The sequence below is a fragment of the Malania oleifera genome, chromosome 12 (assembly GCF_029873635.1).
Source record: "Malania oleifera isolate guangnan ecotype guangnan chromosome 12, ASM2987363v1, whole genome shotgun sequence".
Taxonomy (NCBI): Eukaryota; Viridiplantae; Streptophyta; class Magnoliopsida; order Santalales; family Ximeniaceae; genus Malania; species Malania oleifera.
Window position 1 is genome coordinate 73003546 of NC_080428.1, and position 25007 is coordinate 73028552.

The 25007-nt window shown below is 36.2% G+C and overlaps 1 protein-coding gene across 10 annotated transcripts in view; it reads left to right on the forward strand.

The window, feature by feature from the left end:
- The window catches only part of LOC131144136 (DExH-box ATP-dependent RNA helicase DExH15 chloroplastic), a 42269-nt gene that overhangs the window by 15462 nt on the left and 1800 nt on the right, over positions 1 to 25007 (forward strand). For 9 of the 10 annotated variants that reach the window (XR_009133718.1, XR_009133715.1, XR_009133719.1 and 6 more), the window contains exons 4-13: positions 217 to 325; positions 404 to 490; positions 1804 to 1922; positions 11656 to 11836; positions 11985 to 12584; positions 12667 to 12945; positions 13310 to 13516; positions 22114 to 22479; positions 23810 to 24040; positions 24426 to 24646. Coding sequence is in view for 4 of the 10 variants with exons in the window: in XM_058092550.1 (XP_057948533.1) it covers positions 217 to 325; positions 404 to 490; positions 1804 to 1922; positions 11656 to 11836; positions 11985 to 12584; positions 12667 to 12945; positions 13310 to 13516; positions 22114 to 22479; positions 23810 to 24040; positions 24426 to 24646 (2400 nt within the window). In the remaining 6 variants the exon portion in view is untranslated. The remainder of the gene's footprint in view (positions 1 to 216; positions 326 to 403; positions 491 to 1803; positions 1923 to 11655; positions 11837 to 11984; positions 12585 to 12666; positions 12946 to 13309; positions 13517 to 22113; positions 22480 to 23809; positions 24041 to 24425; positions 24647 to 25007) is intronic. The other variant, XM_058092553.1, reaches the window with a different exon arrangement.

Sequence of the window (25007 nt, forward strand, 5' to 3'; positions counted from 1 at the left end):
TACTGGTTATTAGTTGGCAGATAACCGCATCAAATGGACAAAAATAAAAATAAAAATTTCTCTCTATTTATAATACAGGGTGGAGCTATTTTGAAAGAAGAAATTTATTTTTATTTAATTTTCATTTGATGCCTCTATGACTTTATGATGTCTATGTTTTCTTTATCATTGGTTAAATTGATGGTCTAGACGAAGACTACTGGTTTGCTCTTGCAGTGTTGGAATGCCTTCATCTGGGAATGGACTTCTCCACGTTGATGTTGTAGTCTTGGATGAAGTGCATTATCTTAGTGACATATGTCGTGGTACAGTTTGGGAGGAGATAGTATGTACTTTCTTCCATCCTGATTCACACTTATTGTTTCCTAAAACATAATCTGATTTTTTTTGCCACTGTGTATAGGTTATTTACTGCCCTAAAGAAGTTCAACTCATATGTTTGTCAGCAACAGTTGCAAATCCAGATGAGTTGGCTGGTTGGATTGGTCAGGTATTATTTATTTATTTTTATCAGTGGACTGGTCAGGTATTATGTTTTTATCTTATATGATATGGTGCTATACAATGCTTGAACATTCCTTGAAATTGTAGATTTTAATGCTTGCATGATTTAAATTCTTTTTCATAGAAAGTTTTTCGTTCCAACTTATCTTTTTGGTCTTATTACTAGTTTTTGCTGTCTATATTATTGCTGAAGTTGTTGGGTATTTGTTTTTCAAGAACTCAATCAATTGAACCCACTGGTTTGTCAGTTGGCTTGTTACATAATGCTTCCCCTTATTATTGTTATTATTAGTCTAATTTCAGGGTTTCCTTCTATTGTCATATCTAACAAAAACTTCCAAAATTTTTTCTTTCTTAGAGGACAGGATGAGATATATTAAATTGTGTTGATGGCAGTGGTGATTGAAGCAATTGCTCACCATTTAAAATAATGTGCTTAAAAATTACCAGAATAAGAATATTTCTATCTCTTTCAAGATAAATAAAATGTTTTAATTTATATTAACTTCAGTCATTAAAATTTAACATGACAGAAGAATTTTCTTTGTAGTTTTTAGGGGATAACATATCATTGTAAAGAATAAGCTTAATTAGAGTATTTGATAGACATTATCCCTCATTATGGGGCCATCTTTGTTTTTTTTTAATACAATGAATATTCGTGTTTAATTATTGTTTTAATGGTAGCTTTTGGCTTTGGGAAACTCTCAAGCAAAACAGGTCTTTGGTTTAACTTTTACTCCTGAAGGCAGAACCATCAGTTTCACCTTTCCTGTACTCTTTGTTTGTTGGGATTTTGATTCACCAAAATTTAGCACTTTTTGTTGCTAATATTGAAGCATTCTTTGAGTGGTTGTTTTGCACATGGTTAACCATAACATTCAGGTTCATTCTCGTGCACGATGCTGGCTTTGATTTGTTTAGATCTCTTCTTGTTTTTCAGTCATGGTTTTAACCCTCCATTCTGTGTTCTATATTGTTCTGGGATTCCTTTGGAAATCATGGCAGATTTATTTATCCTCATTGATTATGTTGAGCGACAAAATTAAATCCTTCTACTTTGATAGCTCAAGGGCATGTTGTGTTGGATTTAGTATAAATGCTAATTTCCCCTTCAATTTTTCAAAAGGAGTAGATCGTTGGACCTATAATAGCTATGATTATCACCATTTGTTATCTTTTAGTTTTGCTCATTTACAATTGCAGCGTTATGAATTGTCTTGGTATGGTGAGCTCAGATTATCAATTGGATGACATATACGTATCATTATTTTTTTTTGGCTTTCATCTGACTTCTAGATTCATGGTAAGACTGAGTTGGTAACATCATCAAAGCGTCCAGTTCCATTGAATTGGCACTTCTCTACAAGGAGATCTTTGTTACCTTTACTTGATGAGAAAGGAACAGGCATGAATAGGTATTCCATCTTGGCCTTTGGGTTATCCTTATTTAGTTTAATTCTTTAGTCTTCCTAATATTAAACCTTAAAGATTGTAGATGCTTTTAGTGATTTGGTTCTCTATACCTGGACATAGCTGCATAAAACGTTAATCTTGCTGTCATGTAATTTTGTTTAGGGCAAAAGACACTAACCTCCCTTTAGGTTTGACAAAAAAGACAAGGACCTCCCCTGAGGTAAAAATGCCTCAAACCTCCTCTAAGATTTGCCAAAAAGACGCAAACCTTGCCTATAAAGACTTGTTTTTTTTGGCAAAATACGAGGGGAGATTTATGTCTTTTTTGACAAACCTCAGGAGAGGTTCTTGGAAGTTTTGAAATCTCAAGGGGAGGTCAGTGTCTTTCTGCCAAACCTTTGGGAGGTTAGTGTCTTTTGCCCTTTCATTTATCTCGATGGTGATAATACCCGAGAGTTTTATCATAGGGGAACTGGGGAAATTTAAAGGTGGAAAATAGAAAGAGAAAATATGGTTGATCACTTTGAGGTGATTTGCCTCCAAATTAGCCAAAGGCTATGATTATGTTATTGGTTGAATGAAAAATCCCCATAGGGTTACATATACAGGGTAGGAACCCTACTCCTATTAGGAATGTAAAATATCCCAATCTAAGTCTCTAATGGACTCAATTCTAATTGATTTGGGAATTCTAACACATTAAATAAAAATCCCAACATTAAATAGATTCCCAATTGATTTGGGAATCATAACATATTAACTAGAAGTCCTAATTGATTTGGGAATCTTAACATTAAATAGAACCCCCAATTGATTTGGGAATCCTAACATATTAATTAGAAATCCTAATTGATCGAGAATTCTAACATGACCTTCTTGAAAACCCTACAAAAGCTAAAAAGTAGCCCTACTCTCCTTTTCCCATTAATGCCCCCACACGGCCAACTCAGCGCATGCCTCTTCACTCACATGCACACGGCTCCAGGTTCATGAAGCCCAGCTCACATTCCTTCAAGGCACATATGCATGGGCCGGTCTTGTCACATGCAGGCTCCAACACGGCCGCCTAGCCTCCTCTTCACGTGTGGGCCCCTCTCATGCATGCCTTCTACATGCATGCATGGGTCAGCCTTCCTTCAAGAAGCACACGGTCTCCCCTTCAACAGTCCATTTGTTTTCCTTTTTTCTTGCTTTCCCAACTGGCCTCTAGCCTTTTACAATGGGCTCCTTATTGTGGCACATGGGACCTACGGCCTTTTCAATAAAATGCATGGTCCTCTCTCCAAGTATTGCACATTTAATGCTCACGCATGCATGGCCCGGTCTCTTCAAATTCACACACGCACACAGCTTCAAGCAAATAATTCCTCCCATGCTCACGTGCTCCAATTCCGGGCTCTCCTCATGTGTGTGGCCTTCATCTTTAATTCCCAAAAATGCCGAAAGCTTTGATATGCATTTTAATTTCAACCTTAATTTCTGAAAAATTACTTGCAATAATAAAACATGGATATATGTAAGTTTACGGCAAAAATAGGATAATTATCTTAAAATTATCAAATGAGCTCAATGATTAAAATATTGGACATAATTAAGTATTTAATTAAAATGGTAACATTTAATTAATGCATTTAAATACTTAATTACTCAACTTTGATGCGTAATCACTCTCCTAAACTAACGTTTCACTAATCTCTAACAAATAATGTGAATGTATTCATACCAAGGGAGTAGCTATCATAATTCCAATACTCATGAAAATTACATGCCATGAAATATGCTTAATGTGTTGAGGAACATAGGAAACAGATTAACCCAAGTTGAGCATCAACTGAGAGATTTATGCACCATTTAGTAAATCAACCAAGGTAATGGAGTGTAACAAAGCTCATGTGCATGAGAATAAGGCTAGAATTCCCAGATTGACTACCAATAGACATCAATGGTTTCAATCACAACAATTAATCTGAGACAACCGCTCGTTCTTACTCTAATTCAAAACCATTGTAGTGACGACTTTCACGCTATTACACTTTAAAAGGCACCCACTTTTTTTTGTTTAGTTAGGACTCTAGTAGTAGGTAGTCGTTTCCAGCAGTGTTTTAAAAGGCGTAAGGCGTAAGGCGAGGTTTTTTACCCTCCGTGAGGCAAGGCATAAGCCTTAAGGCGTTGAAACGTAAGCCTTTTGGGACTGTATTTTTTAAAATAAGTAATAAATAAAAAATTATATATATAATATTAAAATGAGAAAAATGTTAGAATAATGGAGAATCTTTTATGTATTTACTATTTCCAAACAAAATCTTTTTTTTTTTGCCCCTTGAATCAGCTTCAGACATTTCAGCAGGCGCAACAAGATTAAATTTAAACAATTAAAATATGAAACAAAAACCTGAGAGACGAATAAAGAACTCAGACACGTGAGACTTCGAAAGAGAGAGAGCAGATGCTGAGAGAGAGAGAGAGAGAGAGAGAGAGAGAGAGAGAGAGAGAGAGAGAGAGAGAGCACAAGCTTCGAGAGAGAGAGAGAGTAGATGCTGAGAGAGAGAGCCGAGGCTTCGAGAGAAAGAGAGAGAGCGGATGCGAGAGGCTTCGAGAGAGAGAGAGCCGAGGCTTCGAGAGAAAGAGAGAGAGCGGATGCGAGAGGCTTCGAGAGAGAGAGAGAGAGCATATGCGAGAGGCTTCGAGAGAGAGCAGAGGCTTCGTCGAGCTTCGTCCAGGCTTCGAAAGAGAGAGCAAAGGGTTCACCAAGCTTCGTCCAGGCTTCGAAAGAGAGAGCAGAGGGTTCGCCGAGCTTCGTCGAGTCTTTGAAAAAGAGAGTAGAGGCTTCCTCGAGCTTTGTCCAAGCTTCAAAGAGAGAGCAAAGGCTTCATCAGGCTTCGGCGACAGAGTAGAGGAGAAGAAGCTTCATGGGAGACTGAAAGGCGTACGCATGGCTTATGAGGCGAAAAAATTGTGGTTTTTTGGCTGAGGCGTACACTTTGTTGGCTGAAGCGAACACTTTCTTGGATTTACGCCTTTACACATACGCCTTGAGGCGCGCCTCAAAAAGGCCTTTCGAAACACTGGTTTCCAGTACATGAATGTACAATGGTAGTTTTCACGCTACTACACTTTAGAAGGCATCCACTTTTTTATTTAGTTAGGACCCCTGAATAGGTAGCCCTTTTCAAAACACAATTGTTTCCTTTTCGTATTTCTTTTCTTGTTCTTTTCTTTCTTTTTCTTCTTTTCTTTTTGCAATTGATCCCTAACTTGTTTCTTATTTTCATTTGCTTCAAAATTTTTTTTTTTCCTCTTTTTCCTCAGCCATTAGGATATGGTTCATTAGAGTTCTAAACAATTGAAGTATACATCAACCAAAAATGATCTAAGGTAGTCCTTGTAAGTCTTCTGACTTGTGTAGTGTGTGTAGCTCAACATCCTTCCCTTGGTTGCAACTAAGTGAAATGAATAAAGTTCTCTTTTGATTTAAACTCGGGTTTGCACTACATTCTACATGTTCCATATCCTCAAAAAGAAAAGAAAATTTTTTTTGGCATGTAACGTTCAAAAATAAGGAATTCAGCATGCTCTGAGTTCAATAACACTACTTTCCCAAAAAGGACCAAACTGACATGCAAACATCATATGCAAATAACACATTAAGACTCATCAAATGGCATCACACAATTGCACACAATATCACATACAAATGCTCTGCCCCAAACTAAAATGTAGCATTGTCCTCAATGATTGAAAAGAGAAGCAAAAGAATGATACTGAGGGAAGTAGAGGCATACTTGGGTAGAGAAGTAAGGGAAAAGAAAAATTGAAACTAAAGGAAAATATACCTGCCAATAAACTAAATATAAGACAAAATAAAACAAAATGAAAAGAAAGGAAAGAAAAACATCGCAGTATGTCTGGAGGAGGCTCGGGAGGAATTTCATCTGGTGGGTGCAGGTTTATAAATTGAATTGGCGGGTCTCCAAATTTGAGTCGCCACAATGAATCAGTTTTGTTACCTGCACAAAAGTTAGCCTCAAATAAATCTTTGCTCTTCAAAGTCGCAGACAAAACAAATGTAGATTGACTTCCTTGTTTTAACAAGAAAGGATCTTTATTCAGTATGTTTTCCAGGGAATTCAATTCTTTAAGAACCGGTCTTTAAGGCAAAGGTATCGGAATAGTTACCTTTGGTTCTTCAGAAATATCAACATTAAAATTTTTACCTAGTTCTTTGAAAATGGAACTCTCACCATTCTGCTCAACCTCCCTATTTGGTGTACTAGTCACCTTACCACTATGGAGATTTGTTTCGGCATTGCAATCCTTGACATTTACTTTAGTAAAGGATGACTCCACGATTGCAGACTGCACTTAAGTATCTGGCTGGGCTTGAAATGTTGAAATATCTATCTCTAATGCACTCAATGTTGTGTTCATCCTAGTCAAATCAGTCATAATCTCGTTGATGGCTTGAGAAGTCTGCATATTGGTTATGGTCAGACTTTGCATAAATTGCTGAAGTGTATTTGCCATTTGTGCCATACTATCCTCAAGGGACTTCTTCGGTGGAGCGGGTGCCGCTAAAGAATATATCTGAGAAATCTGATGTGGTTGATACTGATGATGAAAGACAACGTGATGATATGTCGGTTGAGAAGGTGGTGCATAGGACTGGGGAGGTTGATTCCAAGGTTGCTCTGTACTATTCCCCTTTTCCATCTCCATAGCATCCAGTCTTTTGGTGATTGCAGCCATACGTGCCTGAACATCAACATCATCCTTCAGTTCATATCACCCTCCACCAGGTATTGCTCTCAATGGTTGAGCTGCAATTGATCTTCTGTCAATCCTAGTGTTCCACTGTTGAGCATTTTCAGTTAAATAATCTAGAAAATCTAGTGCGTCATCAGGCTCCTTGTCGAAGAAATCTCCTGAACACATCGTATGGACGAACTGTTTCGATTCAGGAGTCAACGCAGTGTACAAATAGTTGACCAGGCTCCATGATTCAAATCTATGGCAGGAACACATGTTAACCAAATCTCTAATCTTTCCCAACTTGCATGAAGTGTCTTATCAGCTCTTTGCATGAATCGATTGATCTGCTCTTGCACAAATTGAGTTCTCTGAAAAGGGAAAAAATTACGTAAGAATTTACGTTCCATACTAGTCCAATTAGAGATAGAATTAGGCTTCAAAGGATTAAACTACATCTTTGCTTTATCCTGTAAAGAGAAAGGAAATAAATGAAGTTTAGTAAACTCATCAGTGTCAGCTCTAGTAATAAGTGTAGTGCAAGCCAACTCAAAGTCCGTCAGGTGCTAGTAAGGGCTCTCAAAATCCTTCTCGTAGAATTGAGGTATCACTGATAACCTCCCATGCTTAATCGTGAAATTAGGTGCATCATTAGGTGAAACAATGCATGATGGTGTAGTGGTTCGTGTGAGCTGCAAAAAATACATAAGAGTGCGTGGTGCAGGTGCAGTTATATTTTCTTCAAAACTATTTTTTTTTTCATGGGAAAAATTAAAAATAACGGGAAAAAACACTAGTTTGAAACTAAATCAGACATTCCCTGGCAATAGCGCCAAAAACTTGACTCACTCTAAAAATGAGCAGCGCAAAGGCTATCTCAAGTATAGGAGTTATGTTATGTAATAATTAGCCCAGAATACCAGATCATTTCCTCAGGGAATGCAGATCGGTTTCAGACTCACGTAAAATAGAAAGAAGAAAATGAGGAAACAATTTACTGAACATAGTTCAGATTTGTATTTCTGGATTTTTGAGAGTTTGTGACTAAATTAAAATAGCGTGAAACATAAACTAAGAACCTAACACGCATAAAATAAATGACAAGAAAAGAATAACGATAAATAAACGCCTGTAAGTAAACGACAAAAACTCAATAACTAGACTCAACAACAATAATAAACTAATTCAACACAATAATAGCTTAAATAAAATAAATAGATCCAACAATATCTAAACATAAACTGAACTTAACAATGGCTCAACTAAATGAAAATAAACTAAACTTAAAAATAAATAAAACTCAACTAAATAAATAAATTAAACTTAACGATAAATAAACTCAACAAATTCTTAAATAAAAATAACTGAATTTAAACTAATGAAAAGCTCCAACAAGATATTTAAATGCATTAAAGTAGAATAATCAATAACAAAGTTCCAGCAGAGTATTTAAAATGACATTAAATTAAAATAAAACAAAATAACAATAAAAGAAAGAGAGAGATTGAAAGAGAGAGAGAGAGATGGAGAGAAATCTGTAGGTAGCTGCTGTGCAGAGGAGAAGAAGACACCCTCCTGCCGCGGCGCGCTCCCCAAGAGACCACCCTGCTCTGGCTGCTTTTTCAATCTCTCCAAAAAAAAGACCTTCCTGAAAACCCTACAAAAGCTAGCTAAAAGCAGCCCTACTCCCCTTTTTCCCATTAATGCCCCCACACGGCCAACTCAGCGCATGCCTCTTCACTCACATGCGCATGGCTCGAGGTTCATGAAGCCCAGCTCACATTCCTTCAAGGCACGTATGCATGGGCCGGTCTTGTCACATGCGGGCTCCAACACGTCCGCCTAGCCTCCTCTTCACGTGTGGGCCTCTCTCACGCATGCCTTCTACGTGCATGCATGGGCCGGCCATCCTTCAAGAAGCACACGGTCTCCCTTTTAACTGCCCATTTGTTTTCCTTTTTTCTTGCTTTCCCAACCGGCCTCTAGCCTTTTACAATGGTAGTTGCCAGCTCCTTATTGTGGCGCATGGGACCTACAGCCTTTTCAATAAAATGCATGGTCCTCTCTCTAAGTATTGCACGTGGCGCGGCCCAGCTGTGCTCTTTAATGCTCACGCATGCATGGCCCGGTCTCTTCAATTTCACACATGCACACAGCTTCAAGCAAATAATTCCTCCCATGCTCACGTGCTCCAATTCCGGGCTCTCCTCATGTGTGTGGCCTTCATCTTTAATTCCTGAAAATGCCGAAAGCTTTCATATGCATTTTAATTTCAACCTTAATTTCTGCAAAATTACCTGCAATAATAAAACATGAATATATGTAAGTTTGCGGCGAAAATAGGATAATTATCTTAAAATTGTCAAATGAGCTCAATGATTAAAATATTGGACATAATTAAGTATTTAATTAAAATGGTAACACTTAATTAATGCATTTAAATACTTAGTTACGCAACTTTGATGCGTAATCATGCCCTTTATGCCACTTCTCATCACGATGCCAGCACAAACCCATTGTCGTTCGCTTTTTAAGTTCCTCCTGAGTCAATTGTTTGGCAGGAGGATTATGAGGAGCAAGTGATGTGATGGTGCTGTTAACATTTTGCTTGCTAATGGTCTTGCTGGAGAGATGTTGTTCTTCTCCCAACTTCTCTTCCTTTAACCTTGCAAAAAGGAAATTGCAGCGGTCATTGCCCGTGGCCAACGCACTTTGACCTCCTGCCAAATGTCAGGCAGGTGACCTTCAATAAAAGTACCAACAAGTTGGCCTTCATTCCAATCTTTAGTCCTATTTGATAGCCGCTCAAATCGTGTCTGGTACTCCAAGACACTGTTGGTTTGGCTTATTTTGGCAAGCTATCAATATTCTCATATCCAGTGAGCCCAAATCAGACAATTAATCCAGAAACAAATTCTGCCTATGAAGGCATCCCATAACAAGCTTTAAACCCGTCATACCATTGAATAGCATCGCCATCTAGATTAATAGCAGCAATCTCAACTTTAGGTGTTTCTGGAGTATGGTGAAAGCAAAAGTATTTTTTAGCCCTAAAAACCAACCAATAGGGTCATCATTGTCCCACCAAGGAAATTCCACTGTTATATGAGAAGGACCATGATCGCACTCTCCTTGGTAATCTCCTTTGCACACGCACGACTGCTCCCTTTGATTAGCTAACTTAGAGGCATCATTTTCTCTCTCTTTATAGGAAGATGCAATGAGCAGTTTAGAGTGGATCTCTTCAAATTGAGGCTCAAACATATTGCTAAGTTCAACTTTTAGCGTAGCTTCTATCTGGGGCTTGACTGAATTTTCTGAGGCAATTGTGTATGAGTGAAGATCAAAATTCCAAGATCTTGCTTTTGTTGGTGGATTAATGGCATTCACAAGAACCTAGCTCTGATACCAAATGATAAGACCCTAGGGTTTTATCATAGAGAAATTGGGGAAATTGATAAGTGGAAAATATAAAGAGAAAATAGGGTTGATCACCTTCGAGGGAATTTGCCTCTAGATTTGCCAAAGGCTTGAATTATGTTATTTCTTGAATGAAAAAGCCCCATAGGGTTACGTATAAAGGGTAGAGAACCCTATTCTTATTAGGAATGTAAAATATCCCAATCCAAGTCCTTAATGGACTCAATTCCTAATTGATTTAGGAATTCTAACACATTAAATAAAAATCGCAACATTAAATAGAATCCCAATTGATTTGGGAATCATAACACATTAATTAGAAATCGCAATTGATATGGGAATCTTAACAATAAATAGAAATCCCAATTGATTTGAGAACCCTAACACTTTAATTAGAATCCTAATTGAGTTGGGAATCCTAACGTATGCGTGATATACGGTTGCTGTAGAAATGCATAGCTGATCTTTTAGTGACTAATAATATAGAGTCCTTGGTCTTTGTCATATTGCAACATTATTGTTTTGTAAATGTTTATATAGATGTAGTCTTCAAAAGCATACTTGACTCAGTGCCTTGGTGCATGCTATACAAATGCTTCCTTACATGGCTTGCTTTTGTAGCAGTTACGTAGCTATTACACACAGCAGAATTTCCATATATGTTACATTTGGCATACACATACATATGCATGTTTTGCATGCATACATGTGTACATTTTTTTTTAAAAAAAATTTAAATTTAAGACTTTCTGGCTGTAAGTTTGAAAAAAATCTTCAGATAATAGTGTATATGTATACATACATCCATTTATTAGAGAGAGCTTTCTTGCAGCTACTGGAAAACACACATCCAATGTCTAGTTTGTCGTATATATGTTGATATGGCACATGCATACATATATAGAAAGAGTTGGGTATGATCTTGCTACCAGTAGGAATAGACAATCAATATTTGACTGATGTTTTCGAATCAGGAAATTAAACCTTAAAAGATCCTTCTCATGGATTGGGTAGTTCAATTTTTTGGATCATCAACAAGCTCAAACTAGCTTAATCCGATTACTTGGGATCTGCTGCACGAATCCTTTTCCCTCCTTTTTGTGTTATAAAGAGCCTCATTTTTATTTATGAAAAAAGTAATTTAGGAAATTGAATAATAAAATTTAAAATAAGCAATTAAAAGTTAAGCAGTGCTATTTAATGGTAGAGTAATCTTAAATATTAATATAATGGCTGCCCAGGAGGCTTCCAAGATGAGACGCAAAAAACCAGAATAGTGTCTGGCAGATGGTTTGGAAGTATCAACCTTTTCCTTGAGTTTGTTTTCAAAACAACTTGCTTAATATATCTTGTGGGAGTACCATGTGCATTAATTCAAAATGTCGCCGACTCGCCATACATATCTGCTGTACCCGAAAGGATGAGTCACAGGCTTGTGAACATTGTTGCTTTTTGTTAACTTTTTTTCTTTATTATTTAAATGATTGATTATACAGGTTTCCTCTCTCTGTGTTTTTACTCAGAACATACAGTGAGTTATATTGACGTCTGTCTCTCGCACTGGAACAGGAAGCTGTCACTCAAATATTTACAACTTCATGCTTCGGGAGCTAAATCTTACAAGGATGATAAATCTAGACGAAGAAATTTTAAAAAACGTGATTATGAGTTGAACTACAGCAGTAATGATAGCTTGTCTGGACAATCTCCTCTTTCAAAAAATGACGTTAATACAATTCGCCGTTCACAAGTATGGACCTAAATTAGCTTTCCTCAGTTAACTATTTTTGTTCATGAATTGATTGCCTATATGTTGTTTCTCTTTACCCCTGATCCGTATCCTCCTTAAATAAGGGGAAAAGTCATGTAATTGTAAGTTTTGATGTTTTTATTTTCAGGTTCCTCAGGTTAGGGATACATTGTGGCACCTCAAGGCAGGGGATATGCTGCCGGCGATATGGTTTATTTTTAGCAGGAAAGGATGTGATGCTGCTGTTCAATATCTTGAAGATAGCAACCTCCTAGATGAGTGTGAGAAGAGTGAGGTTGAGCTTGCATTGAAGAGGTTTCGTATTCAGTACCCTGACGCTGTCAGGGATTCTGCTCTTAAAAGCCTTCTGCAGGGGGTTGCAGCACATCATGCTGGCTGTTTACCTCTATGGAAATCCTTTATTGAAGAACTGTTTCAAAAAGGACTTGTCAAGATTGTCTTCGCTACAGAAACACTTGCTGCAGGAATCAACATGCCTGCTAGGACAGCTGTTATTGCATCTCTTAGCAAAAGGGGTGAAAGTGGTCACATTTGTTTAAGCCCAAATGAACTGCTTCAAATGGCTGGGCGTGCTGGACGTAGAGGCACTGATGAAAGGGGAAATGTAGTGCTTGTTCAAACTCCTTTTGAAGGTGCTGAACAGTGTTGTAAGCTTCTGTTTGCTGGGGTTGAACCTCTTGTTTCACAATTCACTGCTTCATATGGAATGGTGCTGAATCTTCTTGCGGTATGCTCCTTCATTTATCACTTCATGTGATTTTCTTGATGCTGATGTATTGCACTAAATTATTAGTTTTAGGACTCCACAGGGTGCAAAAGTAACTTGCAGGTCTAATGAACCAGATGACAAGGATGTTTTTCGAGCTCGACGAACACTGGAAGAAGCTAGGAAGTTGGTTGATCAAAGTTTTGGAAACTATGTTGGAAGCAATGTTTTGCTTGCTTCAAAAGAGGAGCTAAATAAAATACAGAAAGAGGTTGAGTTGCTGACTATGGAGGTTGGTGATGATGCAATTGATAGGAAGAGCCGGAAGCTATTATCAGGTAAGGCATACAAGGAGATTGCTGATCTGCAGGAAGAATTAAGGGTGGGTACTTTGCTAATCTTTACTTTTAGCTGGTCCATTGACTTTGGCAATATAAATAGGAATCCTTTTTGGTTGGTATGAAACTTTATATCCTTCATGGTTGTCTGTGGTTCATAATTTTATGTCTACCTGAGGTACTCATGCAATTATTTTATTGTCTGCATGAGGTAGTTATGTACTCTTTATCTGCTTAAAAAACCCTGGAGTTTCGTTAAGTTAACTGCTTGTACCAGTCCTGTTATTCTACCATTTACAAGTCAAGTTAATTAGAAATTATGTTCATCTGATTACAACTTCTTGTATATTAACACTCTCCTTCTGCGTGCATGCTTGTGAAAATAATCTATTTTGAAATTTTTCTCAGGCAGAAAAGCGATTACGGAGTGAAATGCGAAGGAGGATGGAATTGATGAGAATATCTACTTTGAAACCTTTGTTGAATGAATTGGAAAATGGGAATTTACCTTTTGTATGCTTGCAATATAGAGATACAAAAGGAGTTCAACACAAAGTCGCTGCTGTATATTTGGGCAAGGTTGATTCATTCAATGGTTCAAAAGTCAAGAAAATGGTGAGGTTTCTATGCCTTTCTTTGTTGGTGCAAGCTGCCAAAGGTGTTGAATATGTTGCTTAAAATGATTATTAGTTCTTATAATTTTAGAAGTGCTACTATTTTGGGTTGACTTCTCTGCTTGATTAAAAAAGGGCCTCATCACAAATTGCACAGTGCTGAGGATGCTATCTTCAAACCTAGAGGCAGTCGTTGATCTAAGTATTTGTGAAATAGGGGGAGGGGGATTAGAGTTGTTCAAAAAAAATTATAATGTCTAATGTTTATATTTTTCTTGCATTTCATTTGCAATTTAGTGATTTAATAAATATTTTATGCTAATCTTAAATTTCATTTATTAAAAATATAAATATGACTATAAATGACAAAGAGTTGTATTATATCACTTATTTTTGTATGTATGTGTACTATTTTTTTCATTTGCAATAATTTGGAGACACTTCATCCTTGTGAAATTGATGTTTGAACGCCTAATTTTTTTTTAAGAAAAAGCCTTTATATCCCAAAAGAGAAATGAATATATTTATTACACACACAAAAGGAATGTATATATAAAATAAAATAAAATAAAATAAAAAATATTTAATAAAGAAAAAATTACATCAAAGCGTTGAGCAAAATATCATCAAAATATAGCTTTATCAATGTTATAACCAATTTCTAGAATGAGAGGAAGGCATCACTATGAGATATCTGGAGTTTGCTTCTTTACCCCGTCTAATTATAGGCATGATACAACTTGACAGAATTGGTCTTTCTAATTTAAGAGTCTAATGTGTTGTTTTGTCTTTGTTTCATTTTCGTTTCGTTAAGTTTCTATCTGTTTGTAGTTTGTTTTGTTGGAACCACGGTATTCCTCTGCCATAAGTGAGGGGTTTTCTAATAAAGAAAGGAGGTGCCGCCCTCTTTTAGGGAAAAAAAAAAAAAAAAAACCAGTTTCTAGAATCCAGTCTTTGATTAGGAAGAAAAAGAAAGTTGAATATTTATTAGAAATTATCCTTTAAGTGTTGGATTTTCATCTGTTTAATTGTAGTGTATGGTGATGACATTATAGTGTGTTTTTTTGGAAAAAGAGGTTAACTGAAGTATTAAAGTTTAGGTAAATGAGAAGTTCAAGCATATTTCAAAGTTCGTAGAAGGATTTGGGTTTTTGTATTGAATGTAAGACATGAGTACAAGATATTTTAAATGATTTTTGTAAGATACTGTAGTCATATCCTTCCCTTATAATTTAGTGGAGCCTAGAGGAACAGCACGCACCCATTGATCGTTAGAGGCTTTTAGAATTTAGTAGGATAGGATATGGAGCGATTTTAAAAGGAAGATAAACTTCTATTGTACTGTCGAATCTCAATAAGCATCTAAATAATTTAGGGAATAATGGTAAAGGGCAGCCCTGTGCACAAAGCTCCGGCATATGCAGGGTCTGTGGAAGTGGCAGACCTCAATATTAAAAAAGAATATATAACATTAAAAAGAACATTAAATTTACAACAATATTTTATAAATTTGGATGTTGGGGATCCCGCCCCTTCTTGCAGCAGTAGATCCGCTACTGCCTACAGAACATGTGCTCAAATTATGCCATGCCTTTTCCAAACCCCAAATGTGGCATGGGAGCCTTGTACACTGGTTGGTATGTTGTTATTTTTTGTTTTTCTTAAAATTGACTCAACTTCTGAAAAAGAATCTCTGTAGACATTGGCATTTTGGAGGAAGATTGAATAGAGATTTTGTGCATTTTATAATTTTATTTTTGAACTTTTCTTAATTAATTCACATAAACTGAAAAAGAATCTCCGCGGACATTGTCCTTTTAACAAGTTTGGATAGAGATGTTGTGCATTTATAATTTTTTTAAAATGGGAAAAAAAAAAACACAGTTGACATTGTCTTTAGGAGGAGTTTGAACGCATCATTGGGCTTCTTTGATTTGTGGCATTTCGTAATTGGAAAATAAAAGTCAGCCTCACTAATTTGAAGAGGGATAGTCTAAAGGCAGCGAAAATGTAAACTACTTCTGTCAGGGGTTCCTTAGCTAGCTTTCCATATTCACAACCTCCTGTCTTTCTGAGGCTAGCTTAATTTCTTGTTGCCTATCCCATCTTATTTGCACAAGAAGCTGGGGAAGCTGCAGATTGACAACCTTGTAAAGTGGGGGAAGGGGAACATTTTTTGTCATCTCACATTGTCATTAATGAAGCTCCTTACCAGAGAGTTTTTGACTTTTGTTAGGGAAGATGAAGATACTTATTGGAAAAGGATTATTATGACCAGTTATTGAGCAACGCTTGTCATTGGGAAGTTGTCTCATACATTAGTTATATTTTGGGTGAAGGTGCTTTTTCTGCTGCACCCTAGGTTGAGTTAGAATCTGCAGAGCAACTGCTTCCTCATTTTTTCAATTTTTTTTGTCCATTATAGGTGCAGGTCTTTGTTGAATTTTATTTGCTTTGGACCAAGCAGGATCAATATAAGAGTGTAAGATGGGTGTTAACTTATTATCTACTAACTAGAATGTTTGGGAGTTGCCTTTTTGTTTCTTTTTGTTTTTTTTTTAAATCTTATTTGGTTTTTATTTAATTTTATTTATTTATTTTGTTTCTTTTAGACTGTAGCTAAGAGTAGAAGTATAGAACCACCACATCTTGAAGGCTATGCGGCCTCTGCTGTTGGGGATATGGTCTCTATGCCGTGTTTGCTTCATTCTTTTGTGCCCTGATTTTGTTACTGAAGAGCAGTGATATAGAAGCCCAAACAATTTGTTGTTAAATGTATCTTTGGGTACACGTGTAATTTGTTGTCTTAAATGCTTAGCAGGGGGGAAGAAATTGGTTCTGTAACTTGTGTTGAATAGCTTGAATGCTTGATATACAGTGTCGGGCCTAATCCTAAGAGCTTTTACTTTTTCGGGATAATTTATGGTGTCTGACATGGTATTGGACCATTGAATTTGGTGGACTTGCTTTCAGGTCTCTTGACCTATGTTTATTCCACCATTATGCTTGTTACAGTGCACATCATTTCTTTGTATTTCTGCTTCTCTTCAACTTGGACTTGTTCAAATGTCCATGAACGGGAGGGGGGTTGCATTTTTTCTTGAAAGAGGCAGGGGGGTACGTAACAGCTTTAGCTTTTGGGATAAATTGGTGTTTTAATAGGTTGCAATATTTGAAAAGTTTGATGTACCAAATATGGGGATTGTGGTGCTGGTTTGTTGTAACCATGGTTTTAAATTTCCATGAATTTGTCGAAATTTCTGTCGAAGTTTCGGGTTTCCATCCCCCTTGAAATCGAAATGGCAGTCGATTTCCACCTTACATAATGTCCATTGAAATTTCTATAAATTATCCAAAATTTATCGAAATATGGAAATCTTAGCAATGCTTGTCAAAATTTAACTATATAATGAAATTTCCTCGGAATTAAAATCAGGGACTTAGGAGTAAAGTGAAATTTCTCTCTTAATTTAATTTTTTTTTTCGAAACAAAAGATTATTAAAAGGGCATTTGAAATTATATGAAAAAATAAATTTACAACAACATTTTATTACAACAACATTTTATTTAGCCATTCATGTCTAAATTATCATTATCTGTATAACAAATAATATTTAAATTATTTATGTATTTCATTTGTATTAACTGAATATGTTTGATACACGTATTATATGACAACTTTTCCACCTCATACACAACATAGGTGTATTTAACTTGTAATATTTAGTCTTAAAACTTATAATATTATGTCTATTAATCGTTTCTAAAGTTTCAAAAAAAGAATTCCATGTTTTACTACTGATTTCCGTTATTTTTTCAAATCAAAATCAAAATTTCCATCAAAATTTCCGTACTTTTGGAGTTTTGAAATTTGAGTTGAAATCAAAATTTAAGACCTTGGTTGTAACATGCTAGGTGGTTATTGTCATCCAACTGCTATTCCCAGATGAGCATGCACACTTATGAAGAACTGTTTTAAATGAGAGATTTTGATACAGAATGAATCTTTTGGATTATTTTTTTAAACAGTGAGAAGAAAATTTTTTTTGGGGGCTGGAATTGAATATATGATTTAACTTGTGGCAATCTGTTAGTTAGCACCATCTTTAATTCACATTAATTCATTTTCAATAGATGATGAGGCATTCCTGAACATAATGCTTCTGTCATGAAAAAGAGAAGACCAAATTGAAAAGCTGATGGAGTTAGTTAAAAGTTGGTCAGATATTGGACTTTCGGTATTTCATGTTTGCTGGACTACACAGGAAATTGTTTACTGGGTTCCTTATTAGATTTGGCTTATGAACTTGCTCAAAATCTTATGTAGACTGATTAAACAAATCTTTCACCGAAGTATTGTCCAGAATCCAGGCATTATAATTTGTTGTCCATCAGTTGTTTTGGGGATATCATGGAGAATCGCTGTTTTTCTCTCCATTCATTGAAACCCTTGTTTTCTGAAATAAGGGGTTTCTACTCATAGTACAACAACAAATAACAAACCAAGCCTAGATTGGGTTGGCTACATGAATCCTTTTCTTCCAATTTACACAATTGGCAGGATTTCTTCCTGACAACTTAAGGGCTATTAAATTCTTAAGGGTATATAAGCTAATTACTTGCGTTCTAATGTTCTGCCCAACCAACATGTATATGTCTTATATGCAAATACACGCGCCTTGTGTTATTTGTCTATACCTTTGTTGAGATTTGCCTTGTGCCTCAGGCATCATAAAAGGATATTTAGATTCCTAATTTTCATCTGACTGCCATCTGTATCTTGAAGCTGAAACCACTCTAACTAGGAACATTCAATGCCAATTACATTTGTTCTAGTGATCTGCCTAACCACCGTGTATGTCTTACTCATATGCAAATACACATCTAGTGGTATTACTATTTGTATATACCTTTGAGATTTGCCTTGTTTTTCACCTCAGACATCATCGTAGAAGGAGATTCAGATTGCCTAATTTTTTTTCTTTTTGCCATTTTCTATCTTGAAGCTGAAGTCACTCAAACTAGGAACATTTATGAGTTAAGTGGAGATGTTACTGTTTATCTGGACGAATAATGAATGTTGGACCTATTTGCCATTGCTGTCAACTTGGAAGTTGTAACTGTTCAATGAGTACTTCTGAGGCATCCAAATTTGACTTTTGGGTTATCCTGAATTACTTGTTTCTTGGAACTTTTAATTTTTTCTTCCATGCCTGGGTATGCCCTTACATGGTCAATTTCATAGTCATTGTACTATTTTATGGCAGTTTAGATGTGTTGTTATGGCAAGTGTCATGGTTTCTTGTTTAGGAAAGAAGTATGTTAAAATTTTGAGGAAAATAAGCAAGAAAACTATGACACTTGGAGTCAACAACATATCTAGAGTTATGGATTACCACAAAATACACATGCTTTATCCTCTTGTACATCAGGGTTTTGCCTTGAGTTATGGATGAATTTACTAGACATATCCAAAATGAGATTTTGTGATGCATGTTGTTTCACATGTTTGTAGATGACATCTTGGTTGATGAAACTAGGGGTGGAGTAGAATCAAAATTAGCATCATGCAGAAAAGCTTTAGAATTTAGAAGTTCCACGATAAGTAAAAATGAGACAGAATATGTCAAATGCAGTTTTAGTCATTTTAGGAGAAATAATGAAGAAAAGATTAAACTTGATGATCAAGAAATCCCTAGTATGAGTAGATTTTGGTACACCATGGATAATGGATTTGTTATGCAGGTTGATGGAGAAATTGAGGAAAATGTGGTAGGGTTAAAAGCTGGTTGAGTAGAATGGATAAGTGCTTTGGGTGTCTCTGTGATTATAGAATACCTTTAGAATCAAAATAAAAGTTCAGTTGGACTCTATGGATCAAAATATTAGTAACTAAGAAACAGAACATCCAAGAAGTAGAAATTGCAAAAATGAGACTGCTAAAGATGGATGGTGTCACCGTGTCTAAGTTCTCACAGCACATCATGATTCTGGCTACCAGGTCTCACTTGGTTAAGTCAACGACACACAATTCTTTGGTTGATCCTGCAAGAGTGTAAAGTGAATATAACATATACAAGGCAACAAAATTTACAGGAGCAACACCTCCTAACCTTTATTCTCATTCAAGACGAGGATTACACGCTGAAGACATGTGCAGGAACACCATGGATGAATTTCCTCTCTTGTCCCATGCCGCCGCCAACATGTCATATTTTCACAGTTGACAACCACAACTGCCTAAATTGTGTTGGACGCTGCCAGCATTTGCCAAGAAGGCATAACTGACTATGTCTACAAATAGGTAGCTTGGAACATTGCGATATGTCAACCCTCAAATTATCCTTTAGACAAGCATGCATGTCAGTTCCTACAAGGAAAACTGCCAAGTTACTGTCCTATCTGGTCAACATGTCAACATTGCAGTCTTTGTCATTGACACTGCACGGAGCTTGTGGTTCAACACCTTGTGTCATGTAAGATTTTCTCTTTAACCATGATTTATCCCACACGCAAACAAAGACCATATGTCAATGAGGCACTTGAGATACCCGAGTTAACCATCTGGCAACACTAACCATAACCAGTCATTGCAGCAACTCTATCAAAGGCCATGGCCTGAACCATGTCCATCTCTGACCATGTGAGTATGTTCTCAAACAACTCTGCATCTCTGTGCTCTCTCCTTATCAACATAAGTGTCAATTCACTGAATCCCACAAGATAACCCATGACAAGTACCTTCTGCTATTGCCTTGGCACTTGGATTGACAAGAGTCACAACACCACATGCCTTGGCAATATCAAAGTAATCAAAGGTTTGACTGGTGGGCAGTATAATTTTAACAAATAATGAGTTGAACGAACACATCTATGGTAAGCTGATCTTGGACAATGGCAGAAACGGTTTCATATGGCAACCCTTGTGAGACCTAAGGGAAGGCTTGGTTATTGTTGTAGTTTTTTTCTTTTTGCTAAAAGAGGGCGACACCTCCATTTATTTATTAATAAACCCTCACTTTTGGCGGAGGAATACCGTGGTTACAAGTTAAAACCAACCAACCAAACTAAGGCAAACAAAATTAAACATAACTAACAAAGGAGATAAAAACATAAAAACAACCAAAAACAAAATGAAATACACCAAACTAAACTTTAGAGATGAACTAACGACGAACGGAAACAAGACCCCACCTACATCCAAAGGATATCTTTCAGATAACGTGGTAGAAGGTGTTGTTCTTCGTAGATTACATTGTTTCCCATTTCTCCTTCTTTAACAAGAAAATCCGCCGCACTATTGCCTTCCCTATATTGATGCATCACCATGACATTCACTCCTTTTAACTCTGCCACGAGCTCCTCCCAAAATTCCCAAAGATACCACAAAGTACATCTACCTTTCCGAAACCAATCAACTATAATTCACGAGTCACTTTTAATAATCACATTAACATAATGCAAATATTTACATAAACGAATTTCTTCCCTAATTACTTTTAATTCCGCACTATTATTCGTACCATTGCCAAAATAACTTGAAAAAGTTGCTTTTACCATGCCATGGCAATCCCGAATAATTCCTCCACCTGAAGTATCCGGATTGCCCCTACAACTTCCATCACAATTAAGTTTTATCCATCCTATTGGAGGTTTAACCCATGAAATAATTTTTTCAGGCTTATCGCAAACTCCCTGATGCTTAATTTGAAACTCATTCAAAATCTTAATGTCCGACTTCTTCAATTTTTGAAAAGAAATGGTGCTCTCAGCAATAAAACTAACCCAGAATCGAACACTTCTCCACATCTAATCTGCACTTTGATAAACTCCCATTCTCGCTTTACATCTTCGATTCCAGAGGCACCACGTAATCAAACATGGAATCAGCCCGATTAAAATACCTTTAATAGACGATTTTTTTGCATAGTGGAACCAATTTGCCATTTTATTTTTTCAAGGAAGAGATCGTTGGAAAGAAATCCCCAATGCCACACTAGCCCAACGCCAAACCTCTGAAGCCACCTCTCCTAAAGAAAGAATATGATCAATGTTTTCCTGACTTCTCTGAACGCAGCAATCACAAGCCGAAGCCATTGATATTCCTTTGGTCTGAATTTTATCATCTACAGCCAAGCATCTACACCAGGCTTTGTCCATAAACACATTGAGATTCTTCTGGGCAATAAAGAATGCCAAAACTAGTCATTCCACAAAAAATTATCACTTCTGCTCCTCACTGCCTCCCAAGCCGTTTTTGTAGAAAAATTACCGTCTGGGGCAGACTTCCAAAAAAAAATATCCTGCCCACTTTTACCCGCCGGCACCTGTTGCAAAATTTCCCTTGTTTTATCAGTACCAACCAATTCCCGTACTAAATCAGATTTCCAATTATTGTTGTAGTTGTTGGCAGCATTATTTAACTTTTTGAAGCCTTTCTTTAAAATTTGTTCTCTTGATTGACACCATAATTTAACTTTTTTCGATCCTCATTCTACAAGCACATGCACACACGTATCAGGGTTCTGGTTTATACCATATATATTCTCTTGATTTATTGCATAATGTAATTTTTTTAATCCTTGTTTTATTGTCAGGTTTGCACAAATAACCTCTTCACAGTAGATGTAGTGAGAACAGAGTTGAATGTTGGTGAGATTGAAAAGCAACAGGACATTCTACCATCTTATTATGTGGCTCTTGGTTCAGATAACTCTTGGTATTTATTTACAGAGAAGTGGATTAAAATAATTTATAGGACTGGCTTTCCAGATGTTGCATTAGCTGAAGGCGATTCTTTGCCTCGGGAAATTATGAAGATGCTTCTTGATAAAGAGGAAATACAGTGGGAGAAGCTTGCTGATTCTGAACTTGGGGGTTTATGGAGCATGGAAGGTTCTCTGGAGACATGGTCTTGGAGTTTGAATGTTCCAGTTTTGAATAGTCTTTCTGAAGATGATGAGGTAATCCATAGACTAGACTGATACACAGTTCAGAAGTTATCAATGCCAACTAAAGCTCTGAGTTAGCTCACAGTAATTCTCCCAGCTACTTTGGGTTAGCTACATAAATCATTTCTCTCCATTCAGCTCTATTTTAGGTCATAAATTTGATTAAGTAATAGGCACTCATGTCTCATTTTTTTTTTCCCCCATGTTGTCCTCACTGGTAGCTATCCTAAATTTCCTTTAATTCATCAATTCCTTTTTTATCTATTCTAATATTGCCACTCATCTATCTCAGTCTTCATTTCAATTATGCTTCTTTCCCCCCTGGAGAATGCCCAGAATTTCTTGTCATAAAGCAAGCACAGTTGGCTTCGTAGCTGTCTTGTTGAAATTTACTCTCTCAGGAGTTACGCACACTACATCCTGGAGTATTTCTCCTCCTTATCTGTCTTGGCTTACTTTCTCTTCACCACCCCCCATCGGTTTTGGTACAATATAATGAAGCTGATCACTTTTCAATATATTTGTAAACTTTCACAATGCTACTCATGGTTTTGCATGCCATTCATTTTATTGTAAAATTGTTCGCAGTGAGAAAATCTTTATGTTAAAAATGTTTTTGTAGTAGTTCTAATTTAAAATAACTTTCAGATCTATATTCGATAGCTAAAACTATAGCATGTTAGATGGAACAAGTACCATGAGCTCTCGTCTTGAAATTTCTGAGTAAATTTTTCATAATTAGCCAAAACCATCATAGCTTAGTGCTGACAGCCAGTGTAAGCTCATTGTTATTGGAAATTCACTTACTGCTCTTTTTATTGCTCTCACCATAGTAAATAAAAGAAAATGGATTATCATTTTTTTTTTTGCAAGTCGATCCATTCCTGTTCAGTTCCACATATTCCCCCACCCATCTTTCCATAAGGCCCTATCATATGCTTTCTATAAGTCAATGAATATAAATATGGAAGACTTCCTTATTGAGGAAGAAAATGGTTTCTTTAACTTTAGGTTCCTTGGTTCGTATTTTTTGCTTAATTAAATATTTAGTTTGTAGACTAGCAGGGATAATGAATCTATGTTGTATAGTGGCAAAAAAACGAATTCTAGTAGCCCTTAAATAGTTGGTTGGTTTTGTTGCTGCTGCTACTGTTACCACTATTCGTTCGCTATTAATGGTAAATTTTCCCCCTCTATGCTAGAGTTGCAGAAGAAGAAAAAAATCTTTTTGAGCCCAAAGTATTAGGGCATGGCACTTATATTTAATTAATATGATTACAATTAAAAGGACCCACAATTATGGTATTTAATATATGGCTCCCCTTTTTACCCTTATTGACAGGCCTTACAAATGTCACAAGCGTATGCTGTGGAATGTTACAAGGAACAGAGAAACAAAGTTTCACGTTTAAAGAAGAGGATTGCACGCACAGAAGGCTTTAAAGAATATAAGAAAATTATAGATATGACTAAATTAATTGAAGAAAAGATTAAACGGTTGAAGGCTAGATCAAACCGTTTGATTAGTAGAATGGAGCAAATTGAACCATCTGGTTGGAAAGAATTTCTGCAGGTAATATTAGTGTACCTAGCTGTTCATTTCTCGGCATTCTAAAATATTTTTTTATACTGTTATTTATTTGTTGATTGGATGTGCAATTGACATATTAATCCAGTCAGCTACATTTACTCAATAGAAAACATATTGATATAGAGTGATATATTACATTCACGTATATACTTTGACTAATTAATGAAAGAAAAAAACATAGTTGATGTGTTTTGTATGCCTCGTTTAGATCAATTGGATGAATATTTTCTTGTCTCGATTTTATATAAGCACAATACCTCCTTTTTTTAGTTCTGTTCATGTTCTTTTTATTCAACAAAGGAGTTGAGTCGATGCATTTTTTTTCTCTTCCTACATAATTTGACATCACTGTTCTTTGTTCTTTTAGATCAGCAATGTTATACATGAAACTAGGGCATTGGATATCAATTCTCATGTAATATTTCCTCTTGGTGAAACTGCTGCTGCAATTCGAGGAGAAAATGAACTTTGGCTTGCAATGGTTCTTCGGAATAAAATCTTACTAGATCTGAAGCCTGCACAGCTTGCTGCTGTCTGTGGAAGTCTAGTTTCTGAAGGGATTAAAGTTCGGCCTTGGAAGAATAACAGGTATGGTTCAAATTTTCCCGATGTGTGGACCTGTCCTTTTCTGGTGAGTGAGCTGAGAAGACATCATTTTGGTTGTAACAAGGGACTCATGATGTGAAATGCATGCTCAAATTTGAAGGATCATATTTATTTATTTATAAATAAGTATTCTTTTGAGTTTGTTGGTTTATAGCTTCTTACTTTTGACCACTTTTCTTTGACTATATGGGATGTTACATTATCGAATTGTTTGGTATTTGGTTTTCATGGGTATTGAATATGCCGGATAAGCTGTAAACCTGATTTTTAAATGAGTCTAGTTTTTTAATGGATATTTTGCTAAATCTATTTGTTGTGGGGATATTTTGATGTTTCAATAGGC